Source organism: Scyliorhinus torazame, chromosome 19 (assembly GCF_047496885.1).
Source record: "Scyliorhinus torazame isolate Kashiwa2021f chromosome 19, sScyTor2.1, whole genome shotgun sequence".
Classification (NCBI taxonomy): domain Eukaryota; kingdom Metazoa; phylum Chordata; class Chondrichthyes; order Carcharhiniformes; family Scyliorhinidae; genus Scyliorhinus; species Scyliorhinus torazame.
Window position 1 is genome coordinate 45449032 of NC_092725.1, and position 17605 is coordinate 45466636.

General features: G+C 50.3%; 1 protein-coding gene across 1 annotated transcript in view; it reads left to right on the plus strand.

Annotated features, from left to right (window-relative positions):
- Window positions 1-17605, plus strand: part of nwd1 (NACHT and WD repeat domain containing 1) — a 192145-nt gene that overhangs the window by 27953 nt on the left and 146587 nt on the right. The window contains exon 4 of the mRNA XM_072485462.1: window positions 14782-14985. Within this exon, the coding sequence (XP_072341563.1) occupies window positions 14782-14985 (204 nt within the window). The remainder of the gene's footprint in view (window positions 1-14781; window positions 14986-17605) is intronic.

Here is a 17605-nt window from a genome sequence, read left to right on the forward strand (position 1 = left end):
GGCCCGGAGTTATGTCTGGTGGCCAGGCCTCAACACCGACATTGAGAAGGTGGCCCAAAACTGCTCCATTTGCCAGGAGCATCAGAAGCTTCCGCCGGACGCGCCCCTACATCACTGGGAATGGCCAGGGCGGCCTTGGGCACGCTTGCATGCAGATTTTGCAGGCCCTTTTCAAGGATCCATGTTCCTTCTACTAATTGACGCCCAGTCCAAATGGCTAGAGGTGCATAAGATGCAGGGGACAACGTCCTGCGCAACAATTGAAAATGCGTTTATCGTTTAGTACGCATGGCCTCCCCGAGGTGCTGGTCACGGATAACGGCACTCCATTCACGAGTGAGGAGTTTGCAAGGTTGTCTGCAGTGCAGACATTCAAAAGAGGCCTAAAGAAGCAGTCTTCCGGATCAATGGCCATGAGACTGGCTCGCTTTTTGTTTACGTACAGGACCACCCCCCATGCAGTGACTGGGGTAGCTCCCGCAGAACTCCTAATGGGCCGGAGACTTCGCACCCGCCTTAGTATGGTTTTCCCGGACATTGGCGCAAAAGTACGCCGCACACAAGAACGGCAGGGACAGGGATTTTCTCGGCATCGGCCGATTCGGCAGTTTGCGCCCGGTGACCCAGTGTTCGTTCGGAATTTTGCTGGTGGTGCCCAATGGGTTCCTGGTGTAATCTTTCGCCAACCGGGCCCTATACCTTACCAAGTGCAAGCCCAGGGCCGTCTCCAGCGAAAACATGTAGACCACGTTCGGTCCAGAAGACTATCCCCTCAAAAGATTCCCCGCTCCCGGAGCTCATTTCAACAGCCGCAGAGACCAGAGACAAGGGAAGATAGTCCTCACAATCTTCCACTGGTGCCTCACTCGAAGCCTGCGCAGGTCGTTATGGGACCGAATGGAGAGAGAGACGCTGACATGACGGAGGCAGCAGACTCTGACTCCGAGATGGAGACACAGGATGCATCAGAGAGGGAATCCTCGGGTGCACAGGCCGTGGATGTACAACCTTTGCGCCGTTCATAAGAACATAAGAACATAAGAACTAGGAGCAGGAGTAGGCCATCTGGCCCCTCGAGCCTGCTCCGCCATTCAATGAGATCATGGCTGATCTTTTGTGGACTCAGCTCCACTTTCCGGCCCGAACACCATAACCCTTAATCCCTTTATTCTTCAAAAAACTATCTATCTTTATCTTAAAAACATTTAATGATGGAGCCTCTACTGCTTCACTGGGCAAGGAATTCCATAGATTCACAACCCTTTGGGTGAAGAAGTTCCTCCTAAACTCAGTCCTAAATCTACTTCCCCTTATTTTGAGGCTATGCCCCCTAGTTCTGCTTTCACCCGCCAGTGGAAACAACCTGCCCGCATCTATCCTATCTATTCCCTTCATAATCTTATATGTTTCTATAAGATCCCCCCTCATCCTTCTAAATTCCAACGAGTACAGTCCCAGTCTACTCAACCTCTCCTCGTAATCCAACCCCTTCAGCTCTGGGATTAACCTAGTGAATCTCCTCTGCACACCCTCCAGTGCCAGTACGTCCTTTCTCAAGTAAGGAGACCAAAACTGAACACAATACTCCAGGTGTGGCCTCACTAACACCTTATACAATTGCAGCATAACCTCCCTAGTCTTAAACTCCATCCCTCTAGCAATGAAGGACAAAATTCCATTTGCCTTCTTAATCACCTGTTGCACCTGAAAAACAACTTTCTGCGACTCATGCACTAGCACACCCAGGTCTCTCTGCACAGCAGCATGTTTTAATTTTTTATCATTTAAATAATAATCCCTTTTGCCATTATTCTTACCAAAATGGATAACCTCACATTTGTCAACATTGTATTCCATCTGCCAGTCCCTAGCCCATTCACTTAGCCTGTCCAAATCCCTCTGCAGACTTCCAGTATCCTCTGCACTTTTTGCTTTACCACTTATCTTAGTGTTGTCTGCAAACTTGGACACATTGCCCTTGGTCCCCAACTCCAAATCATCTATGTAAATTGTGAACAGTTGTGGGCCCAACACTGATCCCTGAGGGACACCACTAGCTACTGATTGCCAACCAGAGAAACACCCATTAATCCCCACTCTTTGCTTTCTATTAATTAACCAATCCTCTATCCATGCTCCTACTTTCCCCTGAATGCCATGCATCTTTATCTTATGCAACAACCTTTTGTGTGGCACCTTGTCAAAGGCTTTCTGGAAATCCAGATATACCACATCCATTGGCTCCCCGTTATCTACCGCACTGTTAATGTCCTCAAAAAATTCCACTAAATTAGTTAGGCACGACCTGCCCTTTATGAACCCATGCTGCGTCTGTCCAATGGGACAATTTCCATCCAGATGCCTCGCTATTTCTTCCTTGATGATAGATTCCAGCATCTTCCCTACTACCGAAGTTAAGCTCACTGGCCTATAATTACCCACTTTCTGCCTACCTCCTTTTTTAAACAGTGGTGTCACGTTTGCTAATTTCCAATCCGCCGGGACCACCCCAGAGTCTAGTGAATTTTGGTAAATTATCACTAGTGCATTTGCAATTTCCCTAGCCATCTCTTTCAGCACTCTGGGATGCATTCCATCAGGGCCAGGAGACTTGTCTACCTTTAGCCCCATTAGCTTGCCCATCACTACCTCCTTGGTGATATCAATCCTCTCAAGGTCCTCACCTGTCATAGCCTCATTTCCATCAGTCACTGGCATGTTATTTGTGTCTTCCACTGTGAAGACCGACCCAAAAAACCTGTTCAGTTCCTCAGCCATTTCCTCATCTCCCATTACTAAATCTCCCTTCTCATCCTCTAAAGGACCTTAGCCACTCTTTTTTGTTTTATGTATTTGTAGAAACTTTTACTATCTGTTTTTATATTCTGAGCAAGTTTACTCTCATAATCTATGTTACTCTTCTTTATAGCTTTTTTAGTAGCTTTCTGTTGCCCCCTAAAGATTTCCCAGTCGTCTAGTCTCCCACTGATCTTCGCTACTTTGTATGTTTTTTCCTTCAATTTGATACTCTCCCTTATTTCCTTAGATATCCACGGTCGATTTTCCCTATTTTTACCGTCCTTCCTTTTTGTTGGTATAAACCTTTGCTGGGCACTGTGAAAAATCACTTGGAAGGTTCTCCACTGTTCCTCAACTGTTTCGCCATAAAGTCTTTGCTCCCAGTCTACCTTAGCTAGTTCTTCTCTCATCCCATTGTAATCTCCTTTGTTTAAGCACAAAACACTAGTGCTTGATTTTACCTTCTCACCCTCCATCTGTATTTTAAATTCCACCATATTGTGATCGCTCCTTCCGAGAGGATCCCTAACTATGAGATCCTGAATCAATCCTGTCTCATTACACAGGACCAGATCTTTGACCGCTTGTTCCCTCGTAGGTTCCATTACATACTGTTCGAGGAAACTATCGCAGATACATTCTATAAACTCCTCCTCAAGGCTGCCTTGACCGACCTGGTTAAACCAATCAACATGTAGATTAAAATCCCCCATGATAACTGCTGTACCATTTCTACACGCATCTGTTATTTCTTTGTTTATTGCCTGCCCCACCATAATGTTACTATTTGGTGGCCTATAGATTACTCCTATCAGTGACTTTTTCGCCTTACTATTCCTGATTTCCACCCAAATGGATTCAACCTTATCCTCCATAGCACCGATGTCATCCCTTACTGTTGCCCGGATGTCATCCTTAAATAACAGAGCTACACTACCTCCCTTACCATCCACTCTGTCCTTCCGAAAAGTTTGATACCCTCAGATATTTAACTCCCAGTCGTGACCATCCTTTAACCATGTTTCAGTAATGGCCACTAAATCATAGTCATTCACGATGATTTGCGCCATCAACTCATTTACCTTATTCCGAATACTACGAGCATTCAGGTAAAGTACACTTATGCTGGCTTTTTTACCTCTGTTCTGAATCTTAACACCTCGATCAGTAACCTCTCCTAAGTTATATTTCCTCTTAACCTTTCTCCTAATTTTCCTAGTCGGCGAACCCACATCTTCCTGTAACAACCTGCCGCATTGCTTACCGTTAATGTTTTCACTTCCCGTTTTATTTCTTTTAGTATTCCTGGTCCTATTCACTGAGCTCCCCTCAGTCACTGTACCTTGTACTGTCGCCCTTTTTGATTTTTGACTATGGCTTCTCTGCCTTACACTTTCCCCCTTACTGCCTTTTGTTTCTGTCCCCCTGTTTTACTACCTTCCAACTTCCTGCATCGGTTCCCATCCCCCTGCCACACTAGTTTAAACTCTCCCCAACAGCTCTAGCAAACACCCCCCCTAGGACATCGGTTCCAGTCCTGCCCAGGTGCAGACCGTCCATCACGGAAGCGCCGGTCTCCGTCTCGTTACACGCCACCTGATCCAACGCCGCATGCAAATGATGTCCGGCCTGCGGCCAAACGAGTCCGACGCCCTCCTTCGCCAGGGTCTTCGGTGGATTCCTTGGACTTTGGGGGGGAGGGATGTTATAACCTGCCTACTTACCATTGGCTGGGGACTAATGACTATCCCACAATCCTGTGGGAGTATGAGCTTCCCCAATTAGGGGGGTGGAGAAACCACTAGTAAACTCCTAGTATAAATAAAGCTGGCCAGTTCAGGAACCAGCAGGAAGGAGCATGTAGCAAGGGAAGTTACTGCTACTGTTATGTATATATGTTATAGTAAATAAATGTTATCACTTTGTATCCTTAAAACTCATGCTGGATTCTTCATGGCCCTTACAAAAGAGGCCCTGAAGGCAGTTATCAGAGGGGAATTAATCTCTATCAGATCCCATCGAGAGAAGAAAGAAAGAGCGGAGGGAGAAAGGCTAGTCGGGGAGATACTCAGAGTAGACAGGAGTTACGCGGAGACCCCCGAGATGGGGCTACTGAAAGAGCGCCGGAGGCTGCAGGCGGAATTCGACCTGCTGACCACTGGGAAGGCGGTAGCACAGCTGAGGAAGGCCAAAGGGGCGGTCTACGAATACGGGGAGAAAGCGAGTAGAATGCTGGCGCAGCAACTTCGCAAGAGGGAGGCAGCCAGGGAAATTGGGGAAGTACAGGATAAGGAGGGCAACACGGTCATCGACCTAGAGGGGGTGAACAACGTCTTTAGGGCGTTTTAAGGTAAATTGTATGAGTCAGAGCCCCCGCCAGGAGGGGAAGGGATGAAGCAATCCATGGACCAACTGAGGTTTCAAAAGGTGGAAGAGGATCTGGTGGAGGGACTGGGGGCCCCGATTGAGCTGGAGGAGATGGTAACAGGTCTAGGGAACATGCAGGCGGGCAAGGCCCCGGGGCCGGACCCCCAGGGTAGAAAATTCTACCCTGTAGAATTCTACAAGAAATTTTCAGAGCTGCTGTGCCCACTCCTGCTAAGGACCTTTAATGAGGCCAAAGAGAGAGGGACCCTCCCCCCACCAATGTCACAGGCTTCGATTTCACTCATCCTCAAACGAGAGAAAGATCCACCACAGTGTGGATCTTATAGACCGATATCGCTCCTGAACGTAGATGCCAAACTGCTGGCCAAGATCTTGGCTGCTAGAATTGAAGACTGTGTCTCTGGGGTGATAGGGGAGGATCAGACAGGCTTCGTCAAGGGCAGGCAATTGAACTCCACTGTACGGAGGCTCCTAAACATCATCATGATGCCCTCAGAGGGAGGGGAGGCAGAAGTAGTGGCGGCGATGGACGCAGAGAAAGCCTTTGACCGGGTGGAATGGGAGTACCTGTGGGAAGCGCTAAGAAGGTTCAGATTCGGTGAGGGGTTCATCGGTTGGGTCCACTTCTCCACCAGGCCCCTGTGGCAAGTATGTGCACGAACAGGGTGAGGTCGGAATACATTAGGCTCCACCGGGGGACGAGGCAGGGGTGCCCACTCTCCCTGTTATTATTCGCCCTTGCGATAGAGCCGCTGGCTATTGCGCTGCAGACTTCAAAGAACTGGCAGGGGTTAGTTCGGGGGGGGTGGCATCGGGTCTCGCTCTATGCGGATGATCTGCTCCTAGAATATAGAACATAGAACATTACAGCGCAGTACAGGCCCTTCGGCCCTCGATGTTGCGCCGACCTGTGAAACCACTCTAAAGCCCATTTACACTATTCCCTTATCGTCCATATGTCTATCCAATGACCATTTGAATGCCCTTAGTGTTGGTGAGTCCACTACTGTTGCAGGCAGAGCATTCCACGCCCTTACTACTCTCTGAGTAAAGAACCTACCTCTGACATCTGTCCTATATCTATCTCCCCTCAATTTAAAGCTATGTCCCCTCATGCTAGACATCACCATTCGAGGAAAACAGCTCTCACTGTCCACCCTATCCAATCCTCTGATCATCTTATATGCCTCAATTAAGTCACCTCTTAACCTTCTTCTCTCTAACGAAAACAGCCTCAAGTCCCTCAGCCTTTCCTCATAAGATCTTCCCTCCATACCAGGCAACATTCTGGTAAATCTGCTCTGCACCCTTTCCAATGCTTCCACATCCTTCCTATAATGCGGCGACCAGAATTGTACGCAATACTCCAAATGCGGCCGCACCAGAGTTTTGTACAGCTGCAAAATGACTTCATGGCTCCGAAAGTCAATCCCTCTACCAATAAAAGCTAACACACCGTGCGCCTTCTTAACAACCCTCTCAACCTGGGTGGCAACTTTCAGGGATCTATGTACATGGACACCGAGATCTCTCTGCTCATCCACACTGCCAAGAATCTTACCATTAGCCCAGTACTCTGCCTTCCTGTTATTCCTTCCAAAATGAATCACCTCACACTTTCCTGCATTAAACTCCATTTGCCACCTCTCAGCCCAGCGCTGCAGCTTATCTCATCATAGAATTTACAATGCAGAAGAAGGCCATTCGGCCCATCGAGTCTGCACCGGCTCTTGGGAAGAGCACCCTACCCGAGGTCAACTCCGCCACCCTATCCCCATAACCCAGTAACCCCACCCAACACTAAGGGCAATTTTGGACACTAAGGGCAATTTATCATGGACAATCCACCTAACCTGCACATCTTTGGACTGTGGGAGGAAACCGGAGCACCCGGAGGAAACCCACGCACACACAGGGAGGATGTGCAGACTCCGCACAGACAGTGACCCAAGCCGGAATTGTGCTACCCACAAGGCTACCGTGCTGCCCCTGCTATGTCTCTCTGTAACTTGTAATATCCTTCCACACTGTCCACAACTCCACCGACTTTAGTGTCATCTGAAAATTTACTCACCCATCCTTCTACGCCCTCCTCCAGGTCATTTATAAAAATGACAAACAGCAGCGGCCCCAAACAGATCCTTGTGGTACACCACTAGTTACTGGACTCCAGTCTGAACATTTCCCATCAACCACCACCCTTTGTTCGCCAGTAGTCCCTGCCTGCTGGCTCCACCCAGTAGGCGGAGTATAAATATGCCTGTCCTCCATTCAGCAGCCATTTCACCAGCTGTTGTGGGAGGCCACACACCTTAGAGCAATAAAGACTCCGTTATATCCAACTCTAGTCTTTGTTCAATTGATCGTGCATCAATTTATTGCTCTAAGATTTTCTAAAAGATGGACCTCCATATCAAGCCAGATCGCCTGCAGCTGGATCCGCAATCAAGCAACGCCAAAAAGGACTTTAATCACTGGCTAGCTTGCTTCGAGGCGTACATCAACTCAGCGACCACCCCTGTTCCGGAGGCTCAGAAGATACAGATCCTGTACTCAAGGTTGTGCTCCAACGTGTTTCCGCTGATCCAGGACGCCCCGAACTACGCCGACGCCATGGCGCTTCTCACAGGAAACTACGCACAGAAGACGAACACGCTCTTCGCCAGGCATGTACTCGCGCAACAGTCAGGCCTACCCATCCAGCCGCGCGGCCCACCTCTCCTACGCATCGTGGACCCCACAGACGGCCGCCCCAGTGGGGGCCTTACCCAACCAGTACGCCTGCGCCACGTGCCAGCCCGCACACACTGGGGGGCCCGATGTTACTTCTGCGGCCAGCAGAAACACCCTCGCCAACGCTGCCCGGCCCGCGCGGCCCTTTGCAAGGCTTGCGGCAAAAAGGGGCACTTCACCGCGGTGTGCCAGGCCCGAACAGTCGCCGCTATGGCCCCCACCCACCTAGTCTACACACAGTGGGCACCACCATCTTCATCTCCCGGACCACGCACGGCCAGTGGGCGCCGCCATCTTCTCCCCCTCAGTCCACGTGCGGCCCATGGGCCCCGCCATTTTGTCCCCCGCAGGATCTTCAGGCGCCACCATCTTGTCTCCCCCACGGGGCATGGACTCCAACAGCATTCCAGGACCTGGGTCCCCCAGGCTCCCCATCATCCGACGCCAGCGACGACCGACCACGACTCGCCTCAGTGACGATCGGCCAGTCTTGTCTGCACAACCTGGCCACCGCATCGACCAGCGTGAAAATCAGCGGCCACGTGACCTCTTGCCTGCTGGACTCTGGGAGCACCGTAAGCTTCATACACCCGGATAGGGTAAGGCGCTGCTCCCTGGCGGTACACCCCGCCAACCAAAGAATGGCCCTGGCCTCCGGATCCCATTCCGTCACGATCAGGGGGTATTGTACGGTCACACTCACGGTCCAGGGCGTAGAATTCAGCGGCTTCCGCCTCTACGTCTTCCCTAACCTCTGCGCTGCACTACTACTAGGCCTGGACTTTCAGTGCAATCTCCAGAGACGAACCCTCGAATCTGCCGGGCCCCTACCACCCCTCGCTGTGTGCGGCCTCGCGACCCTAAAGGTCGATCCGCCTTCTCTATTTGCAAATCTAACCCCGGATTGCAAATCCGTCGCTACCAGGAGCAGACGGTACAGCACCCAGGACAGGACCTTCATCAGGTCCGAGGTCCAGCGGTTGCTTCGGGAAGCCATTATCGAGGCCAGCAACAGCCCCTGGAGGGCCCAAGTGGTAGTCGTTAAAACTGGGGAGAAACACAGAATGGTCGTGGACTACAGTCAGACCATCAATAGGTACACGCAGCTTGACGCGTACCCCCTCCCACGCATATCTGATATGGTCAATCAGATTGCACAGTACCGGGTCTTCTCAATGATAGACCTCAAATCCGCCGACCACCAGCTCCCCATTCGTAAATCGGACCGTCCATACACTGCTTTCGAGGCAGACGGTCGTCTCTATCACTTCCTCAGGGTTCCCTTCGGCGTCACTAACGGGGTCTCAGTCTTCCAAAGGGAGATGGACCGAATGGTCGACCGATATGGTTTGTGGGCCACCTTCCCGTACCTAGACAACGTCACCATCTGCGGCCATGACCAGCAGGACCACGATGCCAACCTTGCCAAATTTCTCCACACCGCCACTCTCCTCAACCTCATCTACAACAAGGAGAAGTGCGTGTTTAGCACGACCCGCTTAGCCATACTTGGCTATGTGGTCCAGAACGGAGTTCTGGGGCCCGATCCCGACCACATGCTCCCCCTCATGGAGCTCCCCCTTCCCCACTGCCCCAAGGCTCTCAAACGCTGCCTGGGGTTCTTCTCATACTACACCCAGTGGGTCCCAAACTATGCGGACAAGGCCTGCCCACTCATACAGTCCACACACTTCCCCCTGGCGGCCGAGGCACAACAGGCCTTCGCCCGTATCAGAGCCGATATCGCCAAGGCCGGGATGCAGGCAGTAGATGAGACACTGCCCTTTCAAGTAGAGAGCGACGCATCGGACGTCGCCCTAGCCGCCACCCTCATTCAGGCAGGCAGACCCGTGGCATTCTTCTCCCGCACACTTCATGCCTCAGAAATTCGGCACCCATCCGTCGAAAAAGAGGCCCAAGCTATTGTTGAGGCTGTGCGGCATTGGAGGCATTACCTGGCCAGCAGGAGATTCACTCTCCTCACTGACGAACGGTCGGTAGCCTTCATGTTCAATAACACACAGCGGAGCAAGGTCAAAAACGATAAAATCTTGAGGTGGAAGATCGAGCTCTCCACCTATAATTATGAGATTTTGTATCCACCCCGGTAAACTCAACGAGCCCCCAGACGCCCTATCCCCAGGTACATGTGCCAGCACACAAGTAGACCGACTCCAGGCCCTGCACGACAGCCTTTGTCACCCGGGAGTCACACGGTTGTACCATTTTGTCAAGGCCCGCAATCTGCCCTACTCCGTCGAGGAAGTACGGACAGTCACCAGGGACTGCCAGATCTGTGCGGAGTGCAAGCCGCACTTCTACTGGCCGGACCGTGCGCACCTGGTGAAGGCCTCCCCCCCCCCTTTGAACGCCTCAGCGTGGATTTCAAAGGGCCCCTCCCCTCCACCAACCGAAACACGTATATTCTCAGTGTGGTCGATGAGTACTCCAGATTCCCCTTCGCCATCCCATGCCCCGATATGACGTCTGCCACCATCATCAAAGCCCTAAACACTATCTTTGCTCTGTTCGGTTTCCCCACCTACATCCACAGTGACAGGGGATCCTTATTCATGAGCGATGTGCTGCGTCAGTTCCTGCTCAGCAGGGGTATCACCTCCAGCAGGACAACCAGCAGGGAAACAACCCAGGGAAACGGGCAGGTAGAGAGGGAGAAAGGGACGGTATGGAGGGCCGTCCAACTGGCCCTATGGTCCAGGAACCTCCCGGCCTCCTGCTAGCAGGAGGTCCTCCCTGATGCACTCCACTCCATTCGGTCGCTACTATGCACCGCCACTAACAACACACCCTATGAACGTCTTTTTGCCTTCCCCACGAAGTCCACATCCGGGGTGTCGCTCCCGACTTGGCTCGCAGCTCCAGGACCAGTCCTGCTCCGTAGGCACGTCCGACTCCACAAGGCGGACCCGTTGGTGGAAAGGGTGCAATTGCTCCATGCAAACCCCTGTATGCCTACGTGGCGTACCCCGACGGCCACCAGGATACTGTCTCCCTCAGGGACCTGGCACCAGCAGGTTCCACACACACACACCTCTCCGACCCGGCGCCACCCTCCCCTCTCCCGGCGCACCCAGCATTAACCCCATCAGGACCATCTATCCTTCCCCTGCCCACGCCCGAGGATGAAGAGGATTTCGGCATGCTCCCGGAGTCACTGAACATCGGGCCAGGATCGACATCGCCGCCACCACGACGTCGCTCCCAGCGGAACATCAAGGCACCAGACCAGTTAAACTTCTAACTGGTCCGCCGGACTTCAAAAGACATTTTTTTGTCTGCTCAAATACTGTAAATATAGATTTATTGCTGTATGTAGTTCTCCACCACCTCCGCCGGACTCAATTTTAACAGGGGATGAATGTGGTAAACCACTGTTGCACTTATATTAGGTGATGTAAGGTAGGACCTGTACTACAGGTTCGCCGGTTATCCCTGCCTGCTGGCCCCACCCAGTAGGCGGAGTATAAATATGCGTGTCCTCCATTCAGCAGCCATTTCGTCAGCTGCTGTGGGAGGCCACACATCTTAGAGCAATAAGGCCTCAGTTGTATCCAACTCTAGTCTTTGTTCAATTGATCGTGCCTCAGAGGTCATGCCGATTCTGAGGGACTTTGGCAATTTCTCATGGTACAAACTAAACGAGAAGAAAAGCGAGATGTTCGTGATCCAAGCTAAGGGGCACGAAAAGAGACTGGGAGAGTGTGGTGATACACCACTGTACCTCCCTACCATTGTACATAGTATATAATAGTTGTGCGTAACGTGGCCCTGTAATACTGTGTATTGTACTGTAACTCTGCAGAGGTTCGGTCACTGGTAGGTAACCCGACCTGGCCACGGAGAGCTCCGCCTTAGCCACTCCCCCGGGAGTCAGTATAAGAACCTCTTCTGGGACAGCCCCCATTCTGTCTGGGGTCGTCTGTGTCGGGTAAGCCTCCCTTGTAGTATATTAAAGCCTGAGTTAAAGTCTCACATGTCTTTGTGGTTCTTGACGCTTAGCGCATCAGAGAGCTTCCGCTGAAGATGGTCGAGAAGAGCTTTCGGTACCTAGGGATACAGGTGGCTCGAAAGTGGGATGCCCTCCACAAGCTTAATATATCTCGGCTGGTAGAGCAGATGGAGGAGGACTTCAAAAGGTGGGACATGCTCCCGCTATCTCTAGCGGGGAGGGTGCAGACCGTTAAGACCGTGCCGGGGGGGGGAATTGTTACGTAATATTGTTCTTTTCTCTGTATGGTTACATTTATTTTGTTATGTTAAATGTTGCAAACGGTTATGCAAAAATTATGTTTTGATAAAAATTTGAATAAAAATAATTTTTTTAAAAAAGAGATAGCTGAGGAGATTGTGGTGGCATTGATGATGGTCTTTCGGGAATCACTGAGGCAGGAAGGGTCCCAGAGGACTGGAAAGTGATTCATGTAACACCACTGTTTAAGAAGGGAGGGGGGCAGAATACAGGAAATTATAAGCCGTTTAGCCTGACTTTGTTCATTGGTAAGATTTTAGAGTCGTCATTAAAGATGAGATCACGGAGTGCTTGTAAGTGCATGGTAAAATAGGTCTGAGTCAGAACGGCTTTGTCAAAGGGAGGTCGTGTCTGACAAACCTGTTAGATTTCTTTGAGGAGGTAACAAGCAAGTTAGACAAAGGTGAACAGTGGAGGTGATTTATTTAGATTTCCAGAAGGCCTTTGACAATGTGCCACATAGGGGACTGTTAAATAAGTTAAGAGCCCATGGTGTTAAGGGTAAGATCCTGGCATGGATAGAGGATTGGCTGACTGGCAGAAGGCAGAGAGTGGGGATAAATGGGTCTTTTTCAGGATGGCAGCCGGTGACTAGTGGTGTGCCTCAGGGGTCTGTGCTAGGACCACAACTTTTCACAATATACATTAATGATCTGGAAGAAGGAACTGAAGGCACTGTTGCTAAGTTTGCAGATGATACAAAGATCTGTAGAGGGGCAGGTAGTATTGAGGAAGCAAAGGAGCTGCAGAAGAATTTGGACGAGCTAGGAGAGTGGGCAATGAAGTGGCAAATGAAATACAATGTGGAAAAGTGTGAGGTTATGCACTTTGGAAGGAGGAATTTAGGCAGTCTATCTTCTAAATGGGGAAATGCTTAGGAAATCAGAAGCACACAGGGACTTGGGACTCCTTGTTCACGATTCTCTTGAGGTTAATGTGCAGGTTCAGTCAGCAGTTAAGAAGGCAAATACAATGTTAGCATTCATGTCAAGAGGGGCAGAATACAAGACCAGGGATGTATTTCTGAGGCTGTATAAGGCTCTGGTCAGACCCCATTTGGAGTATTGTGAGCTATTTTGGGCCCCATATCTAAGGAAGGATGTGCTGGCCTTGAAAAGGGTCCAGAGAAGGTTCACAAGAATGATCCCTGGAATGAAGAACTTATCATACGAGGAACAGTTGAGGACTCTGGGTCTGTACTCGTTGGAGTTTAGAAGGTTGAGGGGAGATCTTATTGAAACTTACAGGATACTGCGAGGCCTGGATAGAGTGGACGTGGAGAGGATGTTTCCACTTGTAGGAAAAACTAGAACCAGAGGACACCATCTGAGACTAAAGGGACGATCCTTTAAAACAGAGATGAGGAGGAATTTCTTCAGCCAGACGGTGGGGAATCTGTGGAACTCTTTGCCGCAGAAGGAGGCCAAATCACGGAGTGTTTTTAAGACCGAGATAGATAGGTTCTTGATTAATAAGGGGATCAGGGGTTATGGGGAGAAGGCAGGAGAATGGGGCTGAGAAAATATCAGCCATGATTGAATGGCGGAGCAGACTCGATGGGCCGAGTGGCCTAATTCTGCTCCTATGTCTTATGGTCTTATGGATATATTTCCAAGTCAGGGTGGTGAGTGACTTGGAGGGGAACCTCCAGGTGGTGGGATTCCCAGGTATCTGCTGCTCTTGTCCTTCTAGAAGGTAATGTTCATGGGTTTGGGAGGTGTTGTCTCAGGAACATTGGTGAGTTACTGTTGCGCATCTTGTAGATGGTACACATGGCTGCCACTGTTCGACGGTGGTGGAGGGTTTGTGAAAGGAGGAGCAATCAAGCGGGCTGCTTTGTCTTGGATGGTGTTGAGCTTCTTGAGCGTTGTTGGAGCTACACTCATCCAGGCAAGTGGAGAGTATTCCATTACACTCCTGATGGTGGACAGGCTTTGGGGGGGTCAGGAATTGAGTTATTCGCCTAGCCTTTGACCTGCTCTGGTAGCCACAGTATTAATGTGGCTAGTCCAGTTCAGTTTCTGATCAATGGCAACCCTCAGGATGTAGATTCAGGCCCTTCCTTCTGATGCAGGTGTGACGAGCTGGGTAGTTTCCCCAGCTTGAACTACCCACCTTGGGAGTGAGAATCTTGGCTAGTGGAGGGGACACATTTCCCCTCCCCCTACCACTCCACTTTACCTCACTTCCCTCCTTTTGGGCACCTTAAAACGTACCTCTTTTAACTAGAAAACAGAGTTTGCAGTGGGATCCGAAAACAATGGCTTCAGTCTTCCCAATATTTAATGGAGGAAATCCCTGCTCACCCAGTGCTGGATGTCAGATAAGCAGTCTGATAATTCCGCCACAGTGGACGAGTTGAGAGAAAAGGAGAAAATGCCGGAGAATCTGAGCAGGTCTGGCGGCATCTGTGGGGCGAGAACGGACAATGTTTAATGCCCCTGTGAAGAGCATTGTAGTGTTTTATTACATTTTAGGCACCATATAAATGTAAGTTGTCGTTATAATCGATTGTTTAATTCCAGTGCAGTATATTATTTTGTGATGCACAACATCTTGTTTGATTACAATGTGGCATATTGTTATTGCAGGAATGGACTATCAGAGGCTGAGCTAAAAGAGATACTGTCACTGGATGATGAAGTGCTTGGTCACATCTACCAATATTGGTCACCTCCAAACAAAGACATCATCCGCCTCCCTCCTTTACTGTGGACACGGCTTCGGTTTGACATTGGCGATTACCTGGTGGACAGGCAGGCAGATGGGTTCCCGGTCCTCGGCCTTTATCACCGGTAACTGAGTCGCCGTTCTGAGTCAGCATTCTCTCTCCAGCAATCCACCTGCGCCTTGCTCTTAGCACTTCCTTTGTTATTCGCATATCATGCCAGCTGTGATCCATGCGTTAACCACGGAGTCAAATCTCACTCCATAGCTCAGCATCAAGATCAAGGCTGCCACACCAGGGAGTGGGAGAGTACTGCACTGTTGGAAGTGCTGTGTTTTAGATGACCTAGAGTCATAGAGTTCTGCAGCACAGCAAGAGGCCCTTCAGCCCATCGTGTCTGCACTGCCCATCAAGCACCTATCTATTCTCATCCATTTTCTAGTACTTGACCTTGTATGCTGTGGTGTTTCAAGTGCTCATCTAAATGCTGCTTAAATATTGTGAGGGTTCCCCTCTTTGCCACTTTTTCAGGCAGTGAGTTCCAGATTTTCACCACCTTCTGGGTGAAAAAGTTTTTCCTCAACTCTCCTTTAAATCTCTGCCCCTTACATTAAATCTATGCCCCCCTGGTCATTGGCCCTTCTTTTTTTTTTAATTAAATATTTTATTGAAAATTTTTGGTCAACCAACACAGTACATTGTGCATCCTTTACACAATATTATAACAACACAAATAACAATGACCTATTTTATAAACAAAAAATGAATAAATAATAAATAACAAAAATGAAAATTAGCCCTAATTGGCAACTGCCTTGTCACAAGTAACACTCTCCAAAAATATAATTTAACAGTCCAATATATAATTATATGTAGCAACGACCTATACATACTATACAGTATATATTAACAACCCTGAGAGTCCTTCTGGTTCCTCCTCCACACCCCCCCCCCCCCACCCCCCCCCCCCCCCGATCCTGGGCTGCTGCTGCTGCCTTCTTCTTCCCATTCCGTCTATCTTTCTGCGAGGTATTCGACGAACGGTTGCCACCGCCTGGTGAACCCTTGAGCCGACCCCCTGAGGACGAACTTAATCCGCTCTAGCTTTATAAACCCCGCCATGTCATTTATCCAGGTCTCCACCCCCGGGGGCTTGGCTTCCTTCCACATTAGCAATATCCTGCGCCGGGCTACTAGGGACGCAAAGGCCAAAACATCGGCCTCTCTCGCCTCCTGCACTCCCGGCTCTTGTGCAACCCCAAATATAGCCAACCCCCAGCTTGGTTCGACCCGGACTCCTACTACTTTTGAAAGCACCTTTGTCACCCCCATCCAAAACCCCTGTAGTGCCGGGCATGACCAAAACATATGGGTATGATTCGCTGGGCTTCTCGAGCACCTCGCACACCTATCCTCCACCCCAAAAAATTTACTGAGCCGTGCTCCAGTCATATGTGCCCTGTGTAATACCTTAAACTGAATCAGGCTTAGCCTGGCACACGAGGACGACGAGTTTACCCTGCTTAGGGCATCTGCCCACAGCCCCTCCTCGATCTCCTCCCCCAGCTCTTCTTCCCATTTCCCTTTTAGTTCATCTACCATAGTCTCCCCTTCGTCCCTCATTTCCCTATATATATCTGACACCTTACCATCCCCCACCCATGTCTTTGAGATCACTCTGTCCTGCACCTCTTGTGTCGGGAGCTGCGGGAATTCCCTCACCTGTTGCCTCGCAAAAGCCCTCAGTTGCATATACCTGAATGCATTCCCTTGGGGCAACCCATATTTCTCGGTCAGCGCTCCCAGACTCGCGAACTTCCCATCCACAAACAGATCTTTCAGTTGCGTTATTCCTGCTCTTTGCCACATTCCATATCCCCCATCCATTCCCCCCGGGGCAAACCTATGGTTGTTTCTTATCGGGGACCCCCCCCAAGGCTCCAGTCTTTCCCCTATGCCGTCTCCACTGTCCCCAAATCTTCAGTGTAGCCACCACCACCGGGCTTGTGGTGTAGTTCCTCGGTGAGAACGGCAATGGGGCTGTCACCATAGCCTGTAGGCTAGTCCCCCTACAGGACGCCCTCTCTAATCTCTTCCACGCCGCTCCCTCCTCCTCTCCCATCCACTTACTCACCATTGAAATATTAGCGGCCCAATAATACTCACTTAGGCTCGGTAGTACCAGCCCCCCCCTATCCCTGCTACGCTGTAAGAATCCCTTCCTCACTCTCGGGGTCTTCCCGGCCCACACAAAACCCATGATGCTCTTTTCAATCCTTTTTAAAAAAGCCTTCGTGATCACCACCGGGAGGCACTGAAACACAAAGAGGAATCTCGGGAGGACCACCATCTTAACCGCCTGCACCCTCCCTGCCATTGACAGGGATACCATATCCCATCTCTTGAAATCCTCCTCCATCTGTTCCACCAACCGCGTTAAATTTAACCTATGCAATGTGCCCCAATTCTTAGCTATCTGGATCCCCAGGTAACGAAAGTCCCTTGTTACCTTCCTCAACGGTAGGTCCTCTATTTCTCTACTCTGCTCCCCTGGATGCACCACAAACAACTCACTTTTCCCCATGTTCAATTTATACCCTGAAAAATCCCCAAACTCCCCAAGTATCCGCATTATTTCTGGCATCCCCTCCGCCGGGTCCGCCACGTATAGTAGCAAATCGTCCGCATACAAAGATACCCGGTGCTCTTCTCCTCCCCTAAGTACTCCCCTCCACTTCTTGGAACCC